This window comes from Eubalaena glacialis, chromosome 2 (genome assembly GCF_028564815.1).
Source record: "Eubalaena glacialis isolate mEubGla1 chromosome 2, mEubGla1.1.hap2.+ XY, whole genome shotgun sequence".
Classification (NCBI taxonomy): Eukaryota; Metazoa; Chordata; class Mammalia; order Artiodactyla; family Balaenidae; genus Eubalaena; species Eubalaena glacialis.
In genome coordinates, this window is record NC_083717.1 from 109,656,994 (window position 1) to 109,675,314 (window position 18,321).

At 42.1% G+C, this 18,321-nt stretch overlaps 1 protein-coding gene across 1 annotated transcript; it reads left to right on the forward strand.

Moving 5' to 3' along the window:
- Positions 1–4,381: 4,381 nt before the first annotated feature.
- On the forward strand, positions 4,382–17,544 carry NDUFAF1 (NADH:ubiquinone oxidoreductase complex assembly factor 1). Its single transcript, XM_061182234.1, has 5 exons — positions 4,382–4,502; positions 8,384–9,035; positions 12,713–12,898; positions 16,642–16,716; positions 17,225–17,544. The coding sequence occupies exons 2-5, from the start codon at positions 8,460–8,462 to the stop codon at positions 17,372–17,374; spliced, it is 987 nt and encodes a 328-aa protein (XP_061038217.1). The 5' UTR covers positions 4,382–4,502; positions 8,384–8,459; the 3' UTR covers positions 17,375–17,544.
- Positions 17,545–18,321: the final 777 nt, after the last annotated feature.

Consider the following 18,321-nt stretch of genomic DNA (forward strand, 5'->3'; position numbering starts at 1 on the left):
TGTGTGTTGGTTTTTTTTTAATCTTTATTGGGGTATAATTGATTTACAATGTTGTGTTAGTTTCAGGTGTACAGCAAAGTGAATCTGTTATACAGATACATATATCCACTCTTTTTAAGATTCTTTTCCTATATAGGCCATTCCAGAGTAATGAGTAGAGTTCCCTGTGCTACACAGTAGGTCCTTATTAGTTATCTGGATGTGTTATTTTTACTAAAAAAGGAACATGACCCCAAATTGGTCAAGCTGTACACTTACAGATAGTGGTACAAAGTGGGATACATTATTTAGGATTAGAGTCACCTGTAGGTGATAAACCCTAATTAGCAGTGTTAATAGGAAAAAAAAAAAAAGCTTACTTTTCATGTTAGAGTCCAGATATAGGTGATCCAGGGCTGTTCTGGCTGCTCTGATTCACAAAGTCCTCAAGGTCCCAGGCTCCTTCTAGCTTTCTACTACTTCTGCAGGAGCTTGCCCTCATCCTCCTGGTCCAGGATGGGGTTCTGTCATGACAGGTTCTAAGCAGTAATATGAAAGCAAAGGGGAAGGATGGAGAGGACACCTGTCAACTTTTTTAAGGAAAGCTCTCAGCCGCTATCACATAACATTCCCACTTCCATTGGTAGCTGCAAATGGGAAATGTAAACTTTATTTATGGGCCCAGCTAAATATTCTATTACAATGAAACAAAGGAAGAACAAATATCAGGAAACAATGAGTAGTTTCCCCCTTAGGGCTCAACTCCAGAAAACAACTACCAGTTAGGAAATGTCAATCAGAAACTGAAGCTATTAAGTCTGTCCAAATCTTGCACCCTGGCAAGTGAAGAATAAATTTTCTCCTAGGTTTAAGCAAAAGCAATTCAGGTTGAGGAGATATGTAATGCTGTGGCAGACACAGCAGATCTTTCCCAAATCCAAGTCAGGAAGGGACAGTGATAGAGCCACCTGGATTGTGATTGTAATTGTAAAGGAGGATAAAATCACCTCAGTCTGAAGGGATTGTCGCTGCTCATATATTGGTGGGGGATGGATTGGGGTTTACCTACCTGGAGTCAACTAAGACAAGAGCCACAGCAAAAGAACATGTCTGTGTTTATATACTGATTAAAGTGGCGTCATAAAATGTCTGGTCTCAGCACAGCAGATAGAAATATCCCCAAAGGAAGAATAGACAATACCTGTTGTTTAAAGGACAGTTTGCTTGAGCACTGCCAGCTCTTTCTAATTATGTGACCCTCCTCACCCACTGGTCTGTGTCTGGCCTGGAGGGTGGGTTTCCCCACCAGGAGGGACTGTCCTGGGTAGGTGGTCTTGGGTCTCAAATCAGACCCATTTTCTGTTGTCAATTAATAAATGGACATTCTGGTTTGTCATTTCTCCTCCTATGAAGTTGCTTGTCATGAAGTAATCCTCTGAGTAAACAGAGTTCCTGGATTAGCAAAGCAGGGAACTAACCCTGGATCTGTAGGGTTACAGATGACATTAAACTCCCACCAGGTAATCTCCTTTTCTGAAATCATTTATTTCCTTTGCCTCCTTAAACTCTGAAAGGACTCCATCAAGAGGTGAAATTGCTGAATCATATTTGCCTCTTGCCCTATTACAATATTCTTTGCTTGACTGTGTCACTACAGCCCTTCTAAAAGGTTTTCATGAAATTTGTCTTTTGTTTGGCCTCTTGAGGCAGTGCCCATTCTGTCTAAATTTGTGCAGGTTACTGTCATATATATTTTAAAGTATATGACAAAAATCACTACCTTCAAGGGTTTTACTCTCTGTTGAAAAGTCTTGTATACATAAAACAATGAAAAAGCAGTTTAGTCATGTTTGTAATCTAGTTTTCACTTGAACACAAGTAATTGCCAGTGTTACAGCATAAAGAATAAATATTATAGGATGTTAGAAGGAGAGCAATCATTTTGAGATGGAGGCATTAGGGCAAGTTTTTAAGGAGAACATGGAATTTAAGGTGTGTTCTTAATAGGTGGATTCTATGTATCAATTAAGACCTATTGGTTGCAAGTGATAGAAACCCAACTCAGATAAATTTAGGTAAAAAAATGTATTGGTGCTTAGAAATCAAGGAAAAGACTAAACAACCATGCAGCTGGGCCTCAGGAACTAGAACTAGCAATATAAGTGCTGACTGCATCTTCTTTTATCCTTCCATTTCTGTCTCTCTTAGCACCTTGATTTTATTTTCTCTTTCCATAAACCAATTTTCTTCACAATATCAGCAGGCTGCTCAGGAGCTCCACCGGAACCACCAGGGGTTAAAAGCTCTCTTTTCCAGTTTTAGTTCAGAAAGTCCCTGGGAATAACCGATTGGCCCAGTACTGACCAGGTTTCTACCACTGGACCAGTCAGCTGAAGTCAGGGCGTGGGGATGGGGAAGTCATGTAGACACTTGAGATCAAACGTGTGGGATGCGGAAAAGAGGAATACTGAGCAGAGAAAACATTAACTCCATTATGAGGAGGAATGAGTGTGGTTTAGGCAGGTAACACCTGGGATGATGTTGGGCTGCACCCCACAGGTCCAGCTCCAAAGAGAAGAGCGAGCCTGGAAACAGCGACAGAGACATCAAGGGATTATTGGATAGGTCTGAAGCAAAAGGTCCTGGAGTGACACCCCACCGAGGGCAGCAGACAGAACTTAGCAGCAATCTTTGATACTTGGGGGGAGAAGGAGGCTACCATTGATGAGGGGGAGTTGACGTCAGGTGGGGCTCATCAGTTACCAGGGGCTAATTAACCCTATACTTAAGAGGATTGGATAGTCATGTGAGTGAAGCAGGGACTTGTGGCAGGGTCTGTGCAGAGAGCAACAGCCATCTTGAGTGTCCTGGCCATACAGATGAGAAATTGAGGATAAGTGTGAATAGTATAGATGGATTAGATTATGGAGGGTTTAGAATTGATGCAGTGGCACGTCTGGAGGCCAAAGGAATTTTGTGTTTATCTCTGGGTGATTTTTAAATGAAAATAGACAAACTGTTGTGTCCAGAGTAGGGCAGTCAGCAGATTGAATGTAAATTTCATAGGTCAATAACTATTGGGGTTTCGCTTGATTTGGAAAGAAGGAGTGAAAGATCAAAGACAGCAACAAAACAAAACAAACCAAACCAAACAAACAGGATTTAAGGTCAGTGAGAGGAGGTTTCAAGGAGAGAAGCCAAGGATAGCCAAGAATCTTCAGCTTAGAAGGATGTAGGCATTTACAGAAACACCGAGGATGAGAAGAGGAGTTAATATGGGTAAATGTGATACGTTCTGTTTTAAACAAATCACATTTGAGATGCTAGTGGTATATCCCACAACTGAAACTGCTATCAAGAAATTGGAAATATATGCTGGTGTTTAGGGGAAGAGATTATCCGATTGTCTGCAGATAACTCATATCTGAAACTAGAAAAGAGGAAGGCCATAGGCTGCTGGGCTTTGGAGACAACCCGCATTTAAGGTTGTGGGAGGAGAAAGAAGAGTCAGTAAAGCAGGCAGCTAGAAAAGGTTCAAGGAGGTAGGAGAACCAGGCAAGTGTAGAGTCTAGTGAAGTCAAAGCAGAATTTAAAGAAGGAAGAGGTGATGGTGTGGAAAAGGATGATGGAGGAAACGTGGAAAAGGCAATTGTATTTGGCGAGGTCTTGGAACCCTGGAGAACGGTGTTAAGTGCCAGCGGTTACAATTCATTCAAATTCCTGCTGAGCACTTAATTCCTGCTAGCATTATGCTAGGTGCTGGGGACAGGAAGAAGAGCACCTTCTGGACCCAAGAAGCTCACAGCGTGGCGGAGGAAGTGAGAAGTGAATCAATAATTAAGTTACAATGTTGAAACTGCTCAAACAGAGGTGTGCACAAGATACAATCGAAACCCTGCGGAGTGGGCGACCCCACGGGGCTGGATTGGGGAAGGGAGGGTAGGACGGTTTGCTGTCCAAGTTTGTGGTGGGTCTCCAAAGATTCCGCAGGGGCAATTCCAGCAGAACCAGTCCTCTGAGGCCGTGTACAGCTCTTGGGCGGCTATGGGGGGATGGAGCACGAGTGGACCCTGGCTCCTTGGGGGCGAAGGATGTTAGCGGTATCTGGGTACTACTTGAAAGATACGGGATGGAGTTTGCAGCCTGAAGGCGGGATGCAGGAAGGACAGGCGAAAAGCTTCTCTAAATTCTCCCCACTTTCTCACACAGGGCAGAAAAGATCGGGGGAGTAGGGGTGGGGTAGCCTTTTGGGAAGCTAGTTGACCAAAAACCTCAGTTCGCCGCGGTCCGCAAGCCTCATTACTCTTCCCCGGCCTCTGCACCCGGCCGGAACTCGTGTCATCAGGCCTGGTTTCCCGCCGGCCTGGAAAAGCAGACGGCCCTACAGAGGAGAAGTGGAGAACTCGGTCGGGAAAAGCCGGGCTCGGGCGGAAGTCACTCTGAGGCGCTGGCAGGGAAGGTCAGGTAACGCCAGCTGGGAGTTGGAGCGTCCGCGGCTTGTGAGGGCCACACGGCCCTAGCAGGTGAGGGGTGAGGGGGCTGTGGCACGGTCCCGACCGCTCCCCGACTAAACACCGGGGCTCTAGGGTTGGTTTTGCCACTTACTAGTTGTATGACCTGGGGTAATTTAATTTGCTCAATAAGTGGAATAATAATAGTACCTCTCACGGTTGTTGTGAGGAGTTAACGAAAATACACCTAGGACAGTTTCTGGCACATAGTAAGCTCTGGATGTACAATCTTCACTAATACTGCTCTCTCTTAGCTGCGTGGGTTACGTTGCCCTGAAAACTCACCAACTTCCGCCCGGGATCATCCAGTTAATGATTTTGACTTTATTGGTAAAAGTATGAAACAAAACACTTATAATTAAAGTTATATTATTAGAGAAGTGATAGCACTACTGAGGGGTTGGAAAAGAGGGTGAATAATATTACTCATAATCCCATCATCCTACACACGACTTTAAGCCTTTTTCTTCTTTTTTACCCCCAAATCTTTTTGTCTGTACGTTTTTATACTTGTTAGTGCATATGCATTTTGATTCCTCCTTATTTGCCACTCAGTAGTGTAGCCTAAGCCTGGTGTTAACGAAAATCGTGTTTATGATTGTACAAATTCCATTTTATAGGCTTATCATTTATTTTCCAAATTCCTGCATATGTAGAGGTAAAGTCATTTAAACAAGTCAGTGAGGGAAATTTAGATGTTACCTATGATTCCAGGACGTGAGATCAACTGTTGTTATTTTTCCTGGTTCCCTTCTGTTTTTTAGTCCATGTGAAAACATACTGTTTACATGGTTTTCATTTATTTTAGCAAACATTGTGCATCAGTTATGTTTAAGCCATAGTCCGAGATTAAAGTCAGGCTAGTTAGGTAGACAGAAAAAAAAGCAAGGTTCTAGTAGTTTGTAAGGGCTGTGAGATGTATGCATAGGTTCTCGTAAGAATATGGAGGAAGAGAAATGTCAGTGCCCTCCAATTAGAGGCCACCAGGAGGAACATGCTTGTAGTTGAACGAGTTAGGCTTATTACTCCTGTAGTGAGAACACATGCCATGGGAAACCATGGGACATCTCAGTAAGAGGGTGTTAGAAGGGATTTATTGTCGGACTTAGGTTTGGGTTAGGTGATTTGGGGGAAAGTATTGAGGAGGTGGAGGTAGTTCTATAATTAGGAGAGAATCTTATCTATCTAGAGTGAGGCTAATGCTATGACTGATCAGGGTACGGCAGTCACTCATACTAGCCAGGATAGTAGAATGTTTGGTCACTTTTGTGGGTTTTGAGCAATGTTTTTTTGTGTGTATGTTCAGACATGATTATAGTTAGTATAATTAATAGAGCTGAGGGTATTTATTGCCCATGGAAGTGAGGAGAAGTTAGGCCAGGGAGTTGGGCACATTTTGGAGGGCCTTGTGTACCATTTTAGGAGTTTGAATTTCTGGAGGGAATTGCTGAATAGGAGGAGTGCCATCATATTTAGAAAAATCCCCTTTGTTGCCAGGCAAAGGTTGGATTGGGAGAGGAGGAGGAGATCAGAGTCAGAGAGATGAGTTAGGACTTTACTAAATCCTAAAGGGTGTTCTCGGCGCCAACTCCAAGGGCAACACCTGGAGGCTCGTTAGGCATAAAGAATCTCAGGCCCCATCCTACACCTACTAAATCAGAATCTGCATTTTAACAAAATTCCCAGATGATTCATAGGCACTTTAACATTTGAGAAGCCCTTTGTTAGGGGAATTACAGTAGTTCTGGTAAGAAACAATAAAACCCTGAACCAAGACAGTGGGGGGTGGTGTTGGAGAAATGTGGAGATATTATTTGTTCAACAAATATTAGAAGCCTCCTGCATGTCTGGCGCCATCCTGGTTGCTGGAAGTACCACTATGAAGATAGTCTCTCCCCTCAAGACACTTCCAGTCTGGCAGGGGAGACTGACAAGGGAACTGTCAATATACTGTAGCAGGGAAATTGTAAGCCCAGGATGCAGCGAGAACACATCAAAAGGTCTCAGTGGAGTTGAGTAATTAAGGGTTCTTGGAGGAGGTAACGGATGCCTAAGCTGAGTCCCAAAGGATAAATCAGCCAGCAGAAATTGGTAGAGGGCATTTCTGGCCTAGGAGCAGCAATCTGTCAAGGCATGAAGCCCAGAGAGGGGGTATTGGGTGGCACTTGTTGGACCACAGGTGTTCTCTGTGATTAGAGCAGAGTAGGGTGTGATTAGAGGGGAGATTGGAGAGATGAGCAGAGGCCAGATCTGGAGGGGTCTTATAGACCCTGTGGAGAAAGTCGAGTTTTATTCTGAAGACCATGAGAGCCTCTGAAGAGCTTTAATCAGAGAAGATAAATAATCAGTTTTGTGTTTTAGGCCCTCTAGATGCTGAGTGGTGGGATAAGGTGGAGGTCTGGGTGCAAGCCTGGAGTGCAGTGATTTAGGAGAGAGAAGGTGTTGAGCCACCTGATGTGGGGAGTGAGGGAGGAGGGGCAGTCTGGAAAGATGACCAGTCCTGTGTTGTAGATAGAGTGGTCTGGGTGCCATTTTGATGTAGACTCTTAGGTGACTGAGCTGAATTGTTGGATTTGGGGCATTTTTGAAGTTTTTTTTTTTTTTTTTTTTTTTAAGTTTTCAGCGTTCCATTTAGTTTCTCGCTCAGTACTGTGTTCTGACTAGTGGGTGATTTTTTGTTTTTGATTTTTCTCTCTTCTGGTCTCTGGTGAGAGAAAGACAAAGGAGAAAGATGAAGAAGTCAGCATTCCATATTTTATTTCATTTTCGTGGTTGCTGGAATAAGTAGGAGAGGGGACTATTTAGCCTTGGTTCTTGCAGCACTTCCTGCCAGCAGTCATTAAATGTTGCTGCAAGAGCAAAGTTGTTATTTCAGTAGAGCTGTAGAAGTTATATTACTAATGGTTAACATACGGAGAGGCAGCAGTAACTAATGGAAGGATTTAAGGCCAGGGTTCTAGTGCTAGCTTCCATACTGATTAGCATTGTAATCTTAGGCAAGTTACTTCACCTGTTGGTGTCTAGTTCCTTGTGAAAGGAGATAACTACCTGACTTGTCTTACAGGAGGCTTATGTGGATTAAATGAGATAATATTTGTCAGGGTGACTTGAAAATACTAAGAATGGCATTTAAATGTAATGGTATTATTGCTACTGTTGTTTAGGTTCTGTCTTTGAGGAGATCAGATAGTGGCTGATAGTCAAAGCCTTGTTACTCAAAGTGTGGGCCTTGGACTAGGAGCTTCTTAGGCACGAAGAATCTTGAGGATCTTGTCAGACTTACCGGATCAGATAACCCTTTTATAGCCATTATTCCATCTGATCTATAGAAGAATCCCTTAAGGTAGGTAGGGGAGGTGTTAGCACATCCATTCCCCCGAGGAAATGGAGGCCTCAAAAGATCAACTGCTTTACCTGAGGGTAAACAGTTCTAGGTGTGAAGTCCAGGCCTTCTGACTCCACATACAATGCGAACTGTAGTCTCTTCTTTTTATAGATGAAGTGCTAATATGTTGGTTAGCCTAGATCCTGGAGTGAATTATTGACAGTTGAATATTTTATTTTAGGAACCAATTGTTTCTTTAAAAATCCAGCATAAAAATTTGCTTTAGAATTGACAACCTTTAGAAGCACATACTTGAATTATTTGGGGGTTGATCATTAACTCCATGAAGGGGCCTGTGTTTCTGTTCATCTTGGCATTTTTTCACAAGGCAGTGGGATGTATTATGTACAGTGTAAATATTCTTCTGCTCATAGTAGGCCCTGGGTAAATGTTCATAGAATTAGAAAATAAGTTCATGAATTTCATAGTACATGATCCATGTTGAATTTGAAATTATGATACATTCATTGGCTATACTGGTAACTCTTCACTGTCTCTTTTATTATAGGTGGAATTGGGCTATTTGCTGAGGCTTCTTTCCCGGTAGGCCAGGGAAAAATTTACATTTTGACTTTCTTTTAATCATGGCTTTGGTTCATAAATTGCTGAATGGCACTTATATTCTCAGAAAATGCCTGAAGCCAAGTGTTGCCTCTTGTCCATTTTTGGGTACTCGCTTTGCAGATTATTGTTCCAGTAGTCTTGAGAAACCAGTGGCTGCTCCTGGCAAAGCCTCTTCTCAGAGGAAGACTGAAGGGAATTTGGAAGGACATCACCAGAGAGAAGTTGCTTTGGATATAACTTCTCCTGAGGACAAGCCTGAAGTTAGTTTTGATAAAGCAATTAAAGAAGAAATAAAGGACCATTTTAGGCGTTTGAAGGATGATATTGTGAATCATTGGATAGGGCCTGAAGGCCGCCCTCTGCATGAGGTCTTGATGGAACAAGCCAAGGTTGTCTGGCAGTTCCGTGGTAAAGAAGATTTGGATAAGTGGATAGTGACTTCTGATAAGGCGATTGGTGGCAGAAGTGAAGTGTTCCTGAAAATGGGCAAGAGTAACCAAAGTGCACTGCTGTATGGAACTCTGAGCTCTGAGGCACCCCAGGATGGGGAGAGTGACCGAAGTGGATACTGTGCAATGATATCCAAGATTCCAAGGGTACGTGAGACCCAGGAGCTGCAGTTTTCTAGTGAACTGAGGTGAACTTCATTGTAGCATGAACTATAGCAGACAACTTTTGTTTCTGTAAATGAAAACAGCTGGCATCTCATCTTGTGTATGGGGTTAAATAACTACTGGGCACATGTGTAAAGTTTCATAAGCACAAGGGGGAAGTGGTTCCTGAAGAGAGGCTACATGTTTCTGGGCATCACTTGGTGCCAGAGTGGAGCATACTTAGGTTTGAGGAGCCCTGAGAGGTTAGATATTTAAATGATGATCTTGGGAGATTTACATCTCCTCTAACATAGGCTGTAGACCCTCTAATGGCTAGGGGTTCCTTAGAGTGGAAGTAGGGTCAGCCGGGGTTTTCATTTTTTTTTTTTTAAAGTAAACTTTTAAATTTTAGAATATTTTTGGTATTACAGAAAAATTGCAGAGAAGGGAATGAGAGTTCCTGTATGTCCCTCACCCAGCTTCTCCAGTTGTTACCATCTTACATCACTTGGTACATTTGCCACAACTGAGAAACCAACATTGCTGCGTTACTGTTAACTAATTCCAGACTCTATTTGGATTTCACCAGTTTTTCCATAATATCTTTTTTTCTGTTTCAGTATCCCAGCCAGGATACATCACATTACATCCAGTTGTCATGTCTCCTTAGTCTGTTACTTAGTCTTTCCTTATTTTTCATGAGGATTTGAGAAATACTGGTCAGGTATTTTGCAGAATGATCCTCAATTTGGGATTTTCTGATTTTTTTTTTCTCCTGGTTAGACTTGGGTTTTCTGGGTTTTTAGGAAGAATAGCACAGAGTTGAAGTACCCTTCTCATTGTATTAGGTTACATGCTAGTAGCATGACTTACCACTGATGTGTTAACCTTGATCACCTGGTCAAGGTAGTATTTGCCAGATTACTCCATTGTTAAGTTACTTTTTTTTTTTTCCTCCATATTCCGTTCTTTGGAAACAAGTCACTAAGTGTACCCTGCATTCAAGGCATGGGGTAGGGTGTGGGATTAAGTTCTAGCTCCTGGAAGGGGTAGTATTTACATAAGTTATTTGGGATTTTTCAGGAAGGAAGATTTGTTTCTTCTCCCACATTTATTTATTTATTCAGTCATTTAGTATGGACTCACACTTCGGGTTATAATCCAATAATATGTTATTTATTTTGTTGCTCAGATTGTTCCAGCTTTGGCCACTGGGAGCTCTTTCAGGTTGGCCGTGTCCCTTTGACATGCCCCCATCCTTTTGTGTTTTTGAGCACTTTTTGGCACTACGAGATGCTGTAAGCTCATCTTGTATTTCCTCTTTTCCAACCCTAGAATTAGCCATTTCTCAAAGGAGCCCTGGTTCTTTTTTTTTTTGGAAGATGGAGTTGGAAACCAAGATCTGGATGCTGAGTATGCTTGTTGCTTCTGGATTGACACTATTTCTAGGACCTCTCAGTGGACACAGCTAGGAAATATATGTATGCATACCAACTCATGGAAACACACATCTGTAACTATTTCTATATCTATATTAAGCTAAGTATGAGTTAATACTGATGCTTTGACTCTAATCTGGTACCACATGATTTATTCTAGGTTCCTCCCTCTTGTTTATTGATAACTTCTGTAACGGTGTGAAACCTGTCTCCCACCATTTACTGTACATTTACTTATTAATTCGACCCAAGAGTACATGTAAAGCAGTTTCAGGGCTTCCCTGGTGGCACAGCGGTTAAGAATCTGCCTGCCAATGCAGGGGACACGGGTTCGAGCCCTCGTTCGGGAAGATCCCACATGCTGCGGAGCAACTAAGCCTGTGCGCCACAACTACTAAGCTTGTGCGCCACAACTACTGAGCCTGCGCTCTAGAGCCCGTGAGCCACAACTACTGAGCCCATGTGCCACAACTACTGAAGCCCGCACACCTAGAGCCTGTGCTCCGCAACAGGAGAAGCCACCGCAATGAGAAGCCCGTGCACTGCAACGAAGGGTAGCCCCCACTAGCTGCAACTAGAGAAAGCCCGTGCACAGCGATGAAGACCCAACACAGCTGGAAATTAAATAAATAAATAAATAAAAGCAGTTTCAGAATTTCTAACCCATAACCCTGTGAGAAACAACTTTACCAACTACAGTACAATGTTTATGTATAGTTTCTTTTGTCTTTAGCCTTTTGGTTTCCAGTCAGACCACCATTTTCCAAGGCTACTTAGGTCAGCTCCTTTGTCTCGCCACCAGCCTGTTGCTTTTTGCAATGCTGATCAGATGTTGTTTCACGGCTGGCTGCTCTGGACAGGCTCCCGTGCCCGGCCGTGGCCACAGCCAATGGGTGTTTGCTTGGTTGTGGTGCCCTTTTTTTTTTTTTTAATATTTACTTATTTATTCATTCATGCATGCATGCATGCATGCTGTGCCAGGTCTTAGTTGCAGCAAGCGGGATCTTTGTTGCGGCATGTGAGATCTTTAGTTGCAGTATATGAACTCTTAGTTGCTGCATGTGGGATCTAGTTCCCTGACCAGGGATCGAACCTGGGCCCCCTGCACTGGGAGCACGGAGTCTTAGCCACTGGACCACCAGGGAAGTCCCTTGGTTATGGTGTTTTAAGGAGAAAGGCAAATGATAGGAATAGTATTAGGCTCCCTCTCTCCAGATAATGATGAAAAAGAAAGGTACATGTTCTTTCAGAGGTAATAAACTATGCGTACAAGATTTTTTTTTCAGGCCCTGAAAATCCACAGAATGGATTTGGTCAGTCCACAGTAGAAAATAATTCTATGATGTACTGTGGAATAATGAAAGTAGTCGATAACATTTATTAAGTGTACCCTGCCAGTCCTTGTGCTAATTACTTTATATGCATTATCCCTTTTATTCCCCACATCAATCCTGTAAGGTATAACCATCCCAGTTTTACAGATGAGGAAACAGGCTTGGGGAGATTTAGTAGCTTGTCTAAAATTACATGACTAGTAAGTAATAGTTCATATCTGAGCACTGGTATTCTTGAAATCCGATTAGCTCTGAGATTGCTATAAACAAACACCTTTGGAAATTAACACTACGTTCTACTTTCAGAGACAATTTAGGTAGCTGTTAAGAACATAGATTTTGGAGTTAAACAGTACTGGACCTACCACTTACTGGTTGAGTGCTCAGTTTCATCTATAAAATGGAGTACAATGATAGTACCTATCTCATAGGGCTGTTGTGAGGATTAAATTATGCATGTAGAGTGATTAATGTATATTTTCAATGGATGGTAGGTGGTGTCAAAAAAATACCAGTTTTAAAACTTGAAGTCTTTCATAGTTTTCTGATTTATGGGAAGGCAGTTGTCATAAAATGGCCCAGTCAGAAGCCATTGCTCCCTAGGCCCTGGGAAAGAAAGTACATACAGTAATTCATTTCCGTTCAGTGACACAATTGAGTGTCTACCCCATGTAAACACTGTCCTGGGCCAATCAGGTCTTGAACATTACCTTAGAAACATTTAACTAGGTCAGTATTTTGTACTAAAATAAGAATCACCAGATTTATCTGCCTCCTTACGGTGGTAGGAAGCAGAAAAAAGCAGAAAAATGGCTTGTTGATCCTTTTGATGCTGTAGAAGGTGATGACTCACATTTCGCTAATAGTGGAAAATGAGGTGAAATTAACTTTCCTTTCTGTACCTTAGGGCCCTTTTGAGAGGAAGAGGTTTTATGATTGGTCCCAGTTCAACACTCTGTATCTTCGTGTCCGTGGAGATGGTCGCCCTTGGATGGTGAATATCAGGGAGGACACGGATATAATCCAGAGGAAGGATCAGATGTACAGTTACTTCATGTTCACCCGTGGGGGGCCCTACTGGCAGGAGGTCAAGGTAACAGCATAAGTCTTTACTGTCTATGAAAATGAGGTCTTATGAGATCATGGTTACATTGTAGTTTTTTTTTCTTATTAATTCCTCTTGGACAGTGTGGGAAGGGAAAGAAGGAAGAGGACCTAAGGGCAAGATTTACATAATTGACTTTTTTAAGTTTTTGGCTGCGTTGGGTCTTTGTTGCTGCACGCAGGCTTTCTCTAGTTGCGGTGAGCGGGGGCTACTCTTTGTTGCAGTGCGTGGGCTTCTCATTGCGGTAGCTTCTCTTGCTGTGGAGCGTGGGCTCTAGGCACGGGGGCTTCAGTAGTTGTGGCGCATGGGCTCAGTAGTTGTGGCTCACGGGCTCTAGCACGCTGGCTCAGTAGTTGTGGTGCACAGGCTTGACTGCTCCGTGGCATGTGGGATCTTCCCGGACCAAGGATTGAACCTGCGTCCCCTGCATTGGCAGGCGGATCCGTAACCACTGCGCCACCAGGGAAGTCTCTCTTTAAATTATTAAAGGAAGTATTGGGGAAGAGATTTTTATTTTTATCTTTTTAATAAATTTATTTATTTATTTATGACTGTGTTGGGTCTTCGTTGCTGCACGTGGGCTTTCTCTAGTTGCGGCAAGCGAGGGCTACTCTTCGTTGCAGTGCACGGGCTTCTCATTGCAGTGGCTTCTTTTGTTGCAGAGCACAGGCTCTAGGCACGTGGGCCTCAGTAGTTGTGGCTCGCGGGCTCTAGAGCGCAGGCTCAGTAGTTGTGGTAGTTGTGGCGCATGGGCTTCGTTGCTAGGTGGCATGTGGGATCTTCCTGGACCAGGGCTCGAACCCATGTCCCCTGCATTGGTAGGCAGATTCTTAACCACTGCGCCACCAGGGAAGTCCCAGGGAAGAGATTTTTAAAAATTAAATGTTATTAATTGCTGTCCATGTCTTCATGAATAATTCTCCTATAGTAAATAGAAGTGAGATGCTCAAATATTTACTGATTATAGAAAGAAAACAGAGGAAAATGATGGAAAAATTATGCATGCTAGTTTTCTGTCATTTGTAGAGAGAAAACAACTTTTTATCCTTTTCTTTTTATGCAAGCTGTACAATTTAATGCTTCTTCTTAGCTTCATTTTTTTTCCAGGCTAAAAAATTCCCTTGGTGTGGACAGTGGCCTTAGCAAATTACATGACAAAAAGACAAAAGGCCAGTGGGGTGGGTGACACATGCTCCTTGAATGGCGAGCAGGTAGTATTGATTCCATTTCCAAAATATATTTTGAATAATGAGGTAGATGAAGTGCCCAACCAGGATGCAAAAATGAGGAACTGACTGGGCTGGGGGCTGGGGGTGCAGGGTCCCTTCCAGGTTTGTGTAACAGAAATGAAGGGAGCCCGTGAACTGAGGATGTGACTGCACTTGGATTTGCTGTGTGAGGAACATGATCTTGTGCAGTGGTGCTTTATTAAATGAGCTTTGAATTGAGTTTGTTTTTATGTCAGCAAGTGTTTTTGGTGATAATCTGAACAGTACGTTTTATTTTTTTAACTCATTTTTATTTTTTGGCTCAAAAATCAAAATAATATAAAAATGTACAAAAAATTCTCACTCCCACTCAGTTCCCTCTCCACCCTTTTTGCCCCTACCCTCTATACGTAACCACATTTATTAGTTTCTTCCATAGATTTACAGTTTTTTTAAGCAGATATAAGCAAGTATATATACACATACACTTATTTTCTCCCCTTTTTTTTTTTTTTAATTTTATTTATTTATTTATTTATTTTTGGTTTTGTTGGGTCTTCGTTGCTGCACACTGGCTTTCTCTACTTGGCGGCGAGCGGGGGCTACTCTTCATTGTGGTGCGTGGGCTTCTCATTGCGGAGCACGGGCTCTAGGCACGCGGGCTCAGTAGTGTGGCACACGGGCTGAGTAGTTGTGGTGCACGGGCTTGGTTGCTCTGTGGCATGTGGGATCTTCCCGGACCTGGGCACGAACCTGTGTCCCCTGCATTGGCAGGCAGATTCTTAACCACTGTGCCATCAGGGAAGCCCTTTCTCCCTCTTTTTACTCAAAAAAAATAGCATACTTTATGCATCTTCTGTGCCAGTTTATATTTTTTAAATTTAGATCCTGGAGAGCTTCCATATCACTACATGGAATTATTCTTCATTCTTTGTTATTTTGTTTGGTATTTTCTGTTATATGGATATCTCATAGTTGATTGAACTAGTCCTTATTGATAGATACTTGGGTTGTTCCCAATTGCTATAGTAAATTTTTTATTAGGTTTTTTTTAGGCATTTAAAAAATTTGTTTTTAGGGGAAATTCACTGGTGGTCCAGTGGTTAGGACTTGGGGCTTTCACTGCCAGCGCCCAGGTTCAGTCCCTGGTCGGGGAACTAACATCCTGCAAGCCACGCAGTGTGGCCAAGAAAAAGTTGTTTTTAATAACATAAATGATATTTATACTATAGATTTTGCTTATCTCTTACTTTTTTACTAATAATACATTGTGGAGGTCTTCCCACAGCATCATGTATAGATCTACTTCATTTTTAAAAATAGCTGCATAGTATTCAGTTGTATGGTTGCACTATAATTTATTGAACTGTTCCCCTATTTTTCCTTTTTTTTTTTAATTAGAAAAAGCTGTATCTTTGTGTCTTTGTCAGAGTTTATCTGTAATATAAATTCCTAAAAGTGAAACTGGCAGGTCAAGTTACGGCATTTCAAATTTTGCTAGATATTGCTGTGTTAGTTTCCTATTGTTACATAAAAAATTACCACAAACTTCTCACAGTTCTGTAAGTCATAGTTTGGGACACCCTGTGGCCAGGTTCAATGCTCAGGGCTTTCTAAGGCTGAAATCAAGGTGTCACCTGGGCTGTACTTCTTTTCAGAGGCTCTGGGGAAGAATCCACTGCCAAGCTCACTCTGGTTATTGGCCAGATTTAGTTCCTGTGATTGTAATGATGTCTTGGTTTCTTTATTGGTTGTCAGCTGGGAGTCACTCTCAGGTCCTAGAAGCTGTCCACATTCCTTACCATTTAGCTCCCCTCCATCTTCAAAGCCAGCAGTGGAGAATCCCCCTGACCTCCCCCTTTGAATCCCTCTCATTCTTCTGACCGCTTTCACCAGGCACTTTTATGGGCTCAAGTGATTAAGTCAGACCTACAGAGGATAATCTTCCCTATATTAAGGTCAACTGATTTGGGACCAGACTTCGGGAGAGTCCCTTCACAGCAGCACTGAGATTTGTGTTTGAATACCTGGAAGAAGGTGTGTGTGCACTAGGTGGAAATCTTGGGGGTCATCTTAGAATCCTGCCTACCACAATTGCTAGCTGCTGCTCTCTAAAAGAGTTGGACTAATTTGCACTCCTACCAGCAGTATACAGATGTGCCTATTTCTCCCATCCCCATTTTTCTACTAGGTTGTTTAATCTTTTTCTTAGTTATTTGTAAAAGTTTTGTGTTAAGGATACTAGTTTTTGCCATCAGAAAGTTATAGTTGTTCTCTGTCATTTTTTCCTTTGGGACTCCTGGCTTAGAAAGGTTTTCACCTGTTTTCTTCTAGTACTTAGGTTATTTCATTGAAAAGAAATTTTTTTTTCTGTGATCCAAATGACTAGCCACTTGTTATAACTTCACATATTAGATAATTTTAAAATTCAATTTTAACCATTATTATTTTACAATTGCAGTTCTAAACAGATGCCTCCGTTGCTTACATTTCAGCTCTGAAGTCAATGGTTTCTTCTTTCAGATTCCTTTCTCCAAGTTTTTCTTCTCTAATCGAGGAAGAATCCGGGATGCCCAGTACCAGCTTCTGCTTGACAAGGTAACATTTTCCTGTATTTTCACTCAGAACTATATTATCTTAAGTGAAACAGAACTCTTGTGAGGATGAGTTCAGTCCATTTTTGAAGGCTGGCAAATGAAAGATGAAAATTCCTATTTAAGTATACTCCTATTATACCTAGACAGATGCTGACTCAGAGCTATCCTGTGAGCCAAACCCCCATCCTGGAGGAATTTCAGTATGGTCCTCCTTTCAGCATGCCTACATTTTATTTTAGCTTTAAAGTAAGAGTATTAGAGTTCAGGAGAGCTTCAAGGAACCTCCATTAGACATCCATGTTGTACTTACTAGTCTTAACTGGCACTACTTTAAAGAGAGAAGTAGAATGTGGAAAGAAAAGCAGTCAGTCCTGTACTTCCTCTTATAATTGGCTACGGCACATGAGAACTATGGTATACTTGCTAAGGGCTGATAGTACGGAGTTTTAAAACTCCAGGAACAACATCAGCATATGAGATTTTGATCAATTTCTCTATTTTAAACTTAGATCTCTTCTATCGGATTCACCCTGGCTGATAAAGTGGATGGTCCATTCTTCCTAGAAATAGATTTTATTGGAGTATTTACTGATCCAGCCCACACAGAAGAATTTGCCTATGAAAATTCTCCAGAGCTTAATCCAAGACTTTTTAAATAGAGATCATGTGGTATTTCTGTATTACTAAACTAAGGGTAGTAGAATCCATGATGACACAAAAATAAAGTACTTCTTTAATGGCATCCAAACAATGGCTGGTATGTATTCCCTAAAACATAGCTAAATGCTGCTGCTAAGAGGGGCCAGGATCTAAGCTGTACCTTAACTTAAAGAATCAAGTACTGATGCAGAGGTACTACGTAAATAACTGTTTTTGGTTAGAATGATTCCTATTAGCAACAGTTCCTATATGAGTAGGTGGTTTCCAAAGCAGGGAGTCTCTGAGGTGACTGTTTATGGCCCTCTACCATTCTATTCCTTATCGGTTTCTTCTGTTTCTGTTTTCTAATCTGTCAGGATAGGAGACTGTTGAATATTAAGGTGCTGTAGTAGTCACTGGGAAAAGATACCTGTTTTAGTCTGCCCAAGCTGCTATAACAAATTACTATAGACTGGGGGCTTAAACAAAACACATTTTATGTATTTCTCACAGTTCTGGAGGCTGGGTAGTCCAGGATACCTGGTGTCTGGTGAGTGTTTCTTGGCTTGTAGACAGCTGCCTTCTTACTGTATCCTCACATGGAGAGAACAAGTTCTAGTCTCTTTCTCTTCATATAATAGCACTAACCCCATCATGAGGGTGCCACCTGCCTGACCTAATTACCTCCCAAAGGCCTCCAAGTATACCTCAAAGTACCAAGTCACATTTGGAATTAGGATTTCAGTGTATGAATTGGGCGGAGGGGTGGGGGGGAACGGACACAAGCATGCAGTCCATAACACCTGCACAGCTGGTTCTCCAAAGATGCATGACCCTTACCAGTTCTTACTTTATAGACTAATGTCCCCAAGGCTTCCCCAGTCGTTTTAAGTATTAGAGATTGCATATACCAAAAATAAGACCCTGATTAACACAGTTTAAACTGATCAATTCTTGTCATCTTACA

Excerpts from the sequence above, each read along its gene's own strand:
- NDUFAF1 (XM_061182234.1), top strand. The coding sequence starts at position 8,460 with ATGGCTTTGGTTCATAAATTGCTGAATGGCACTTATATTCTCAGAAAA. Across the intron at positions 9,036-12,712 it reads TGATATCCAAGATTCCAAGG|GGCCCTTTTGAGAGGAAGAG; the intron begins GTACGTGAGACC and ends TCTGTACCTTAG. Across the intron at positions 16,717-17,224 it reads ACCAGCTTCTGCTTGACAAG|ATCTCTTCTATCGGATTCAC; the intron begins GTAACATTTTCC and ends TTTTAAACTTAG.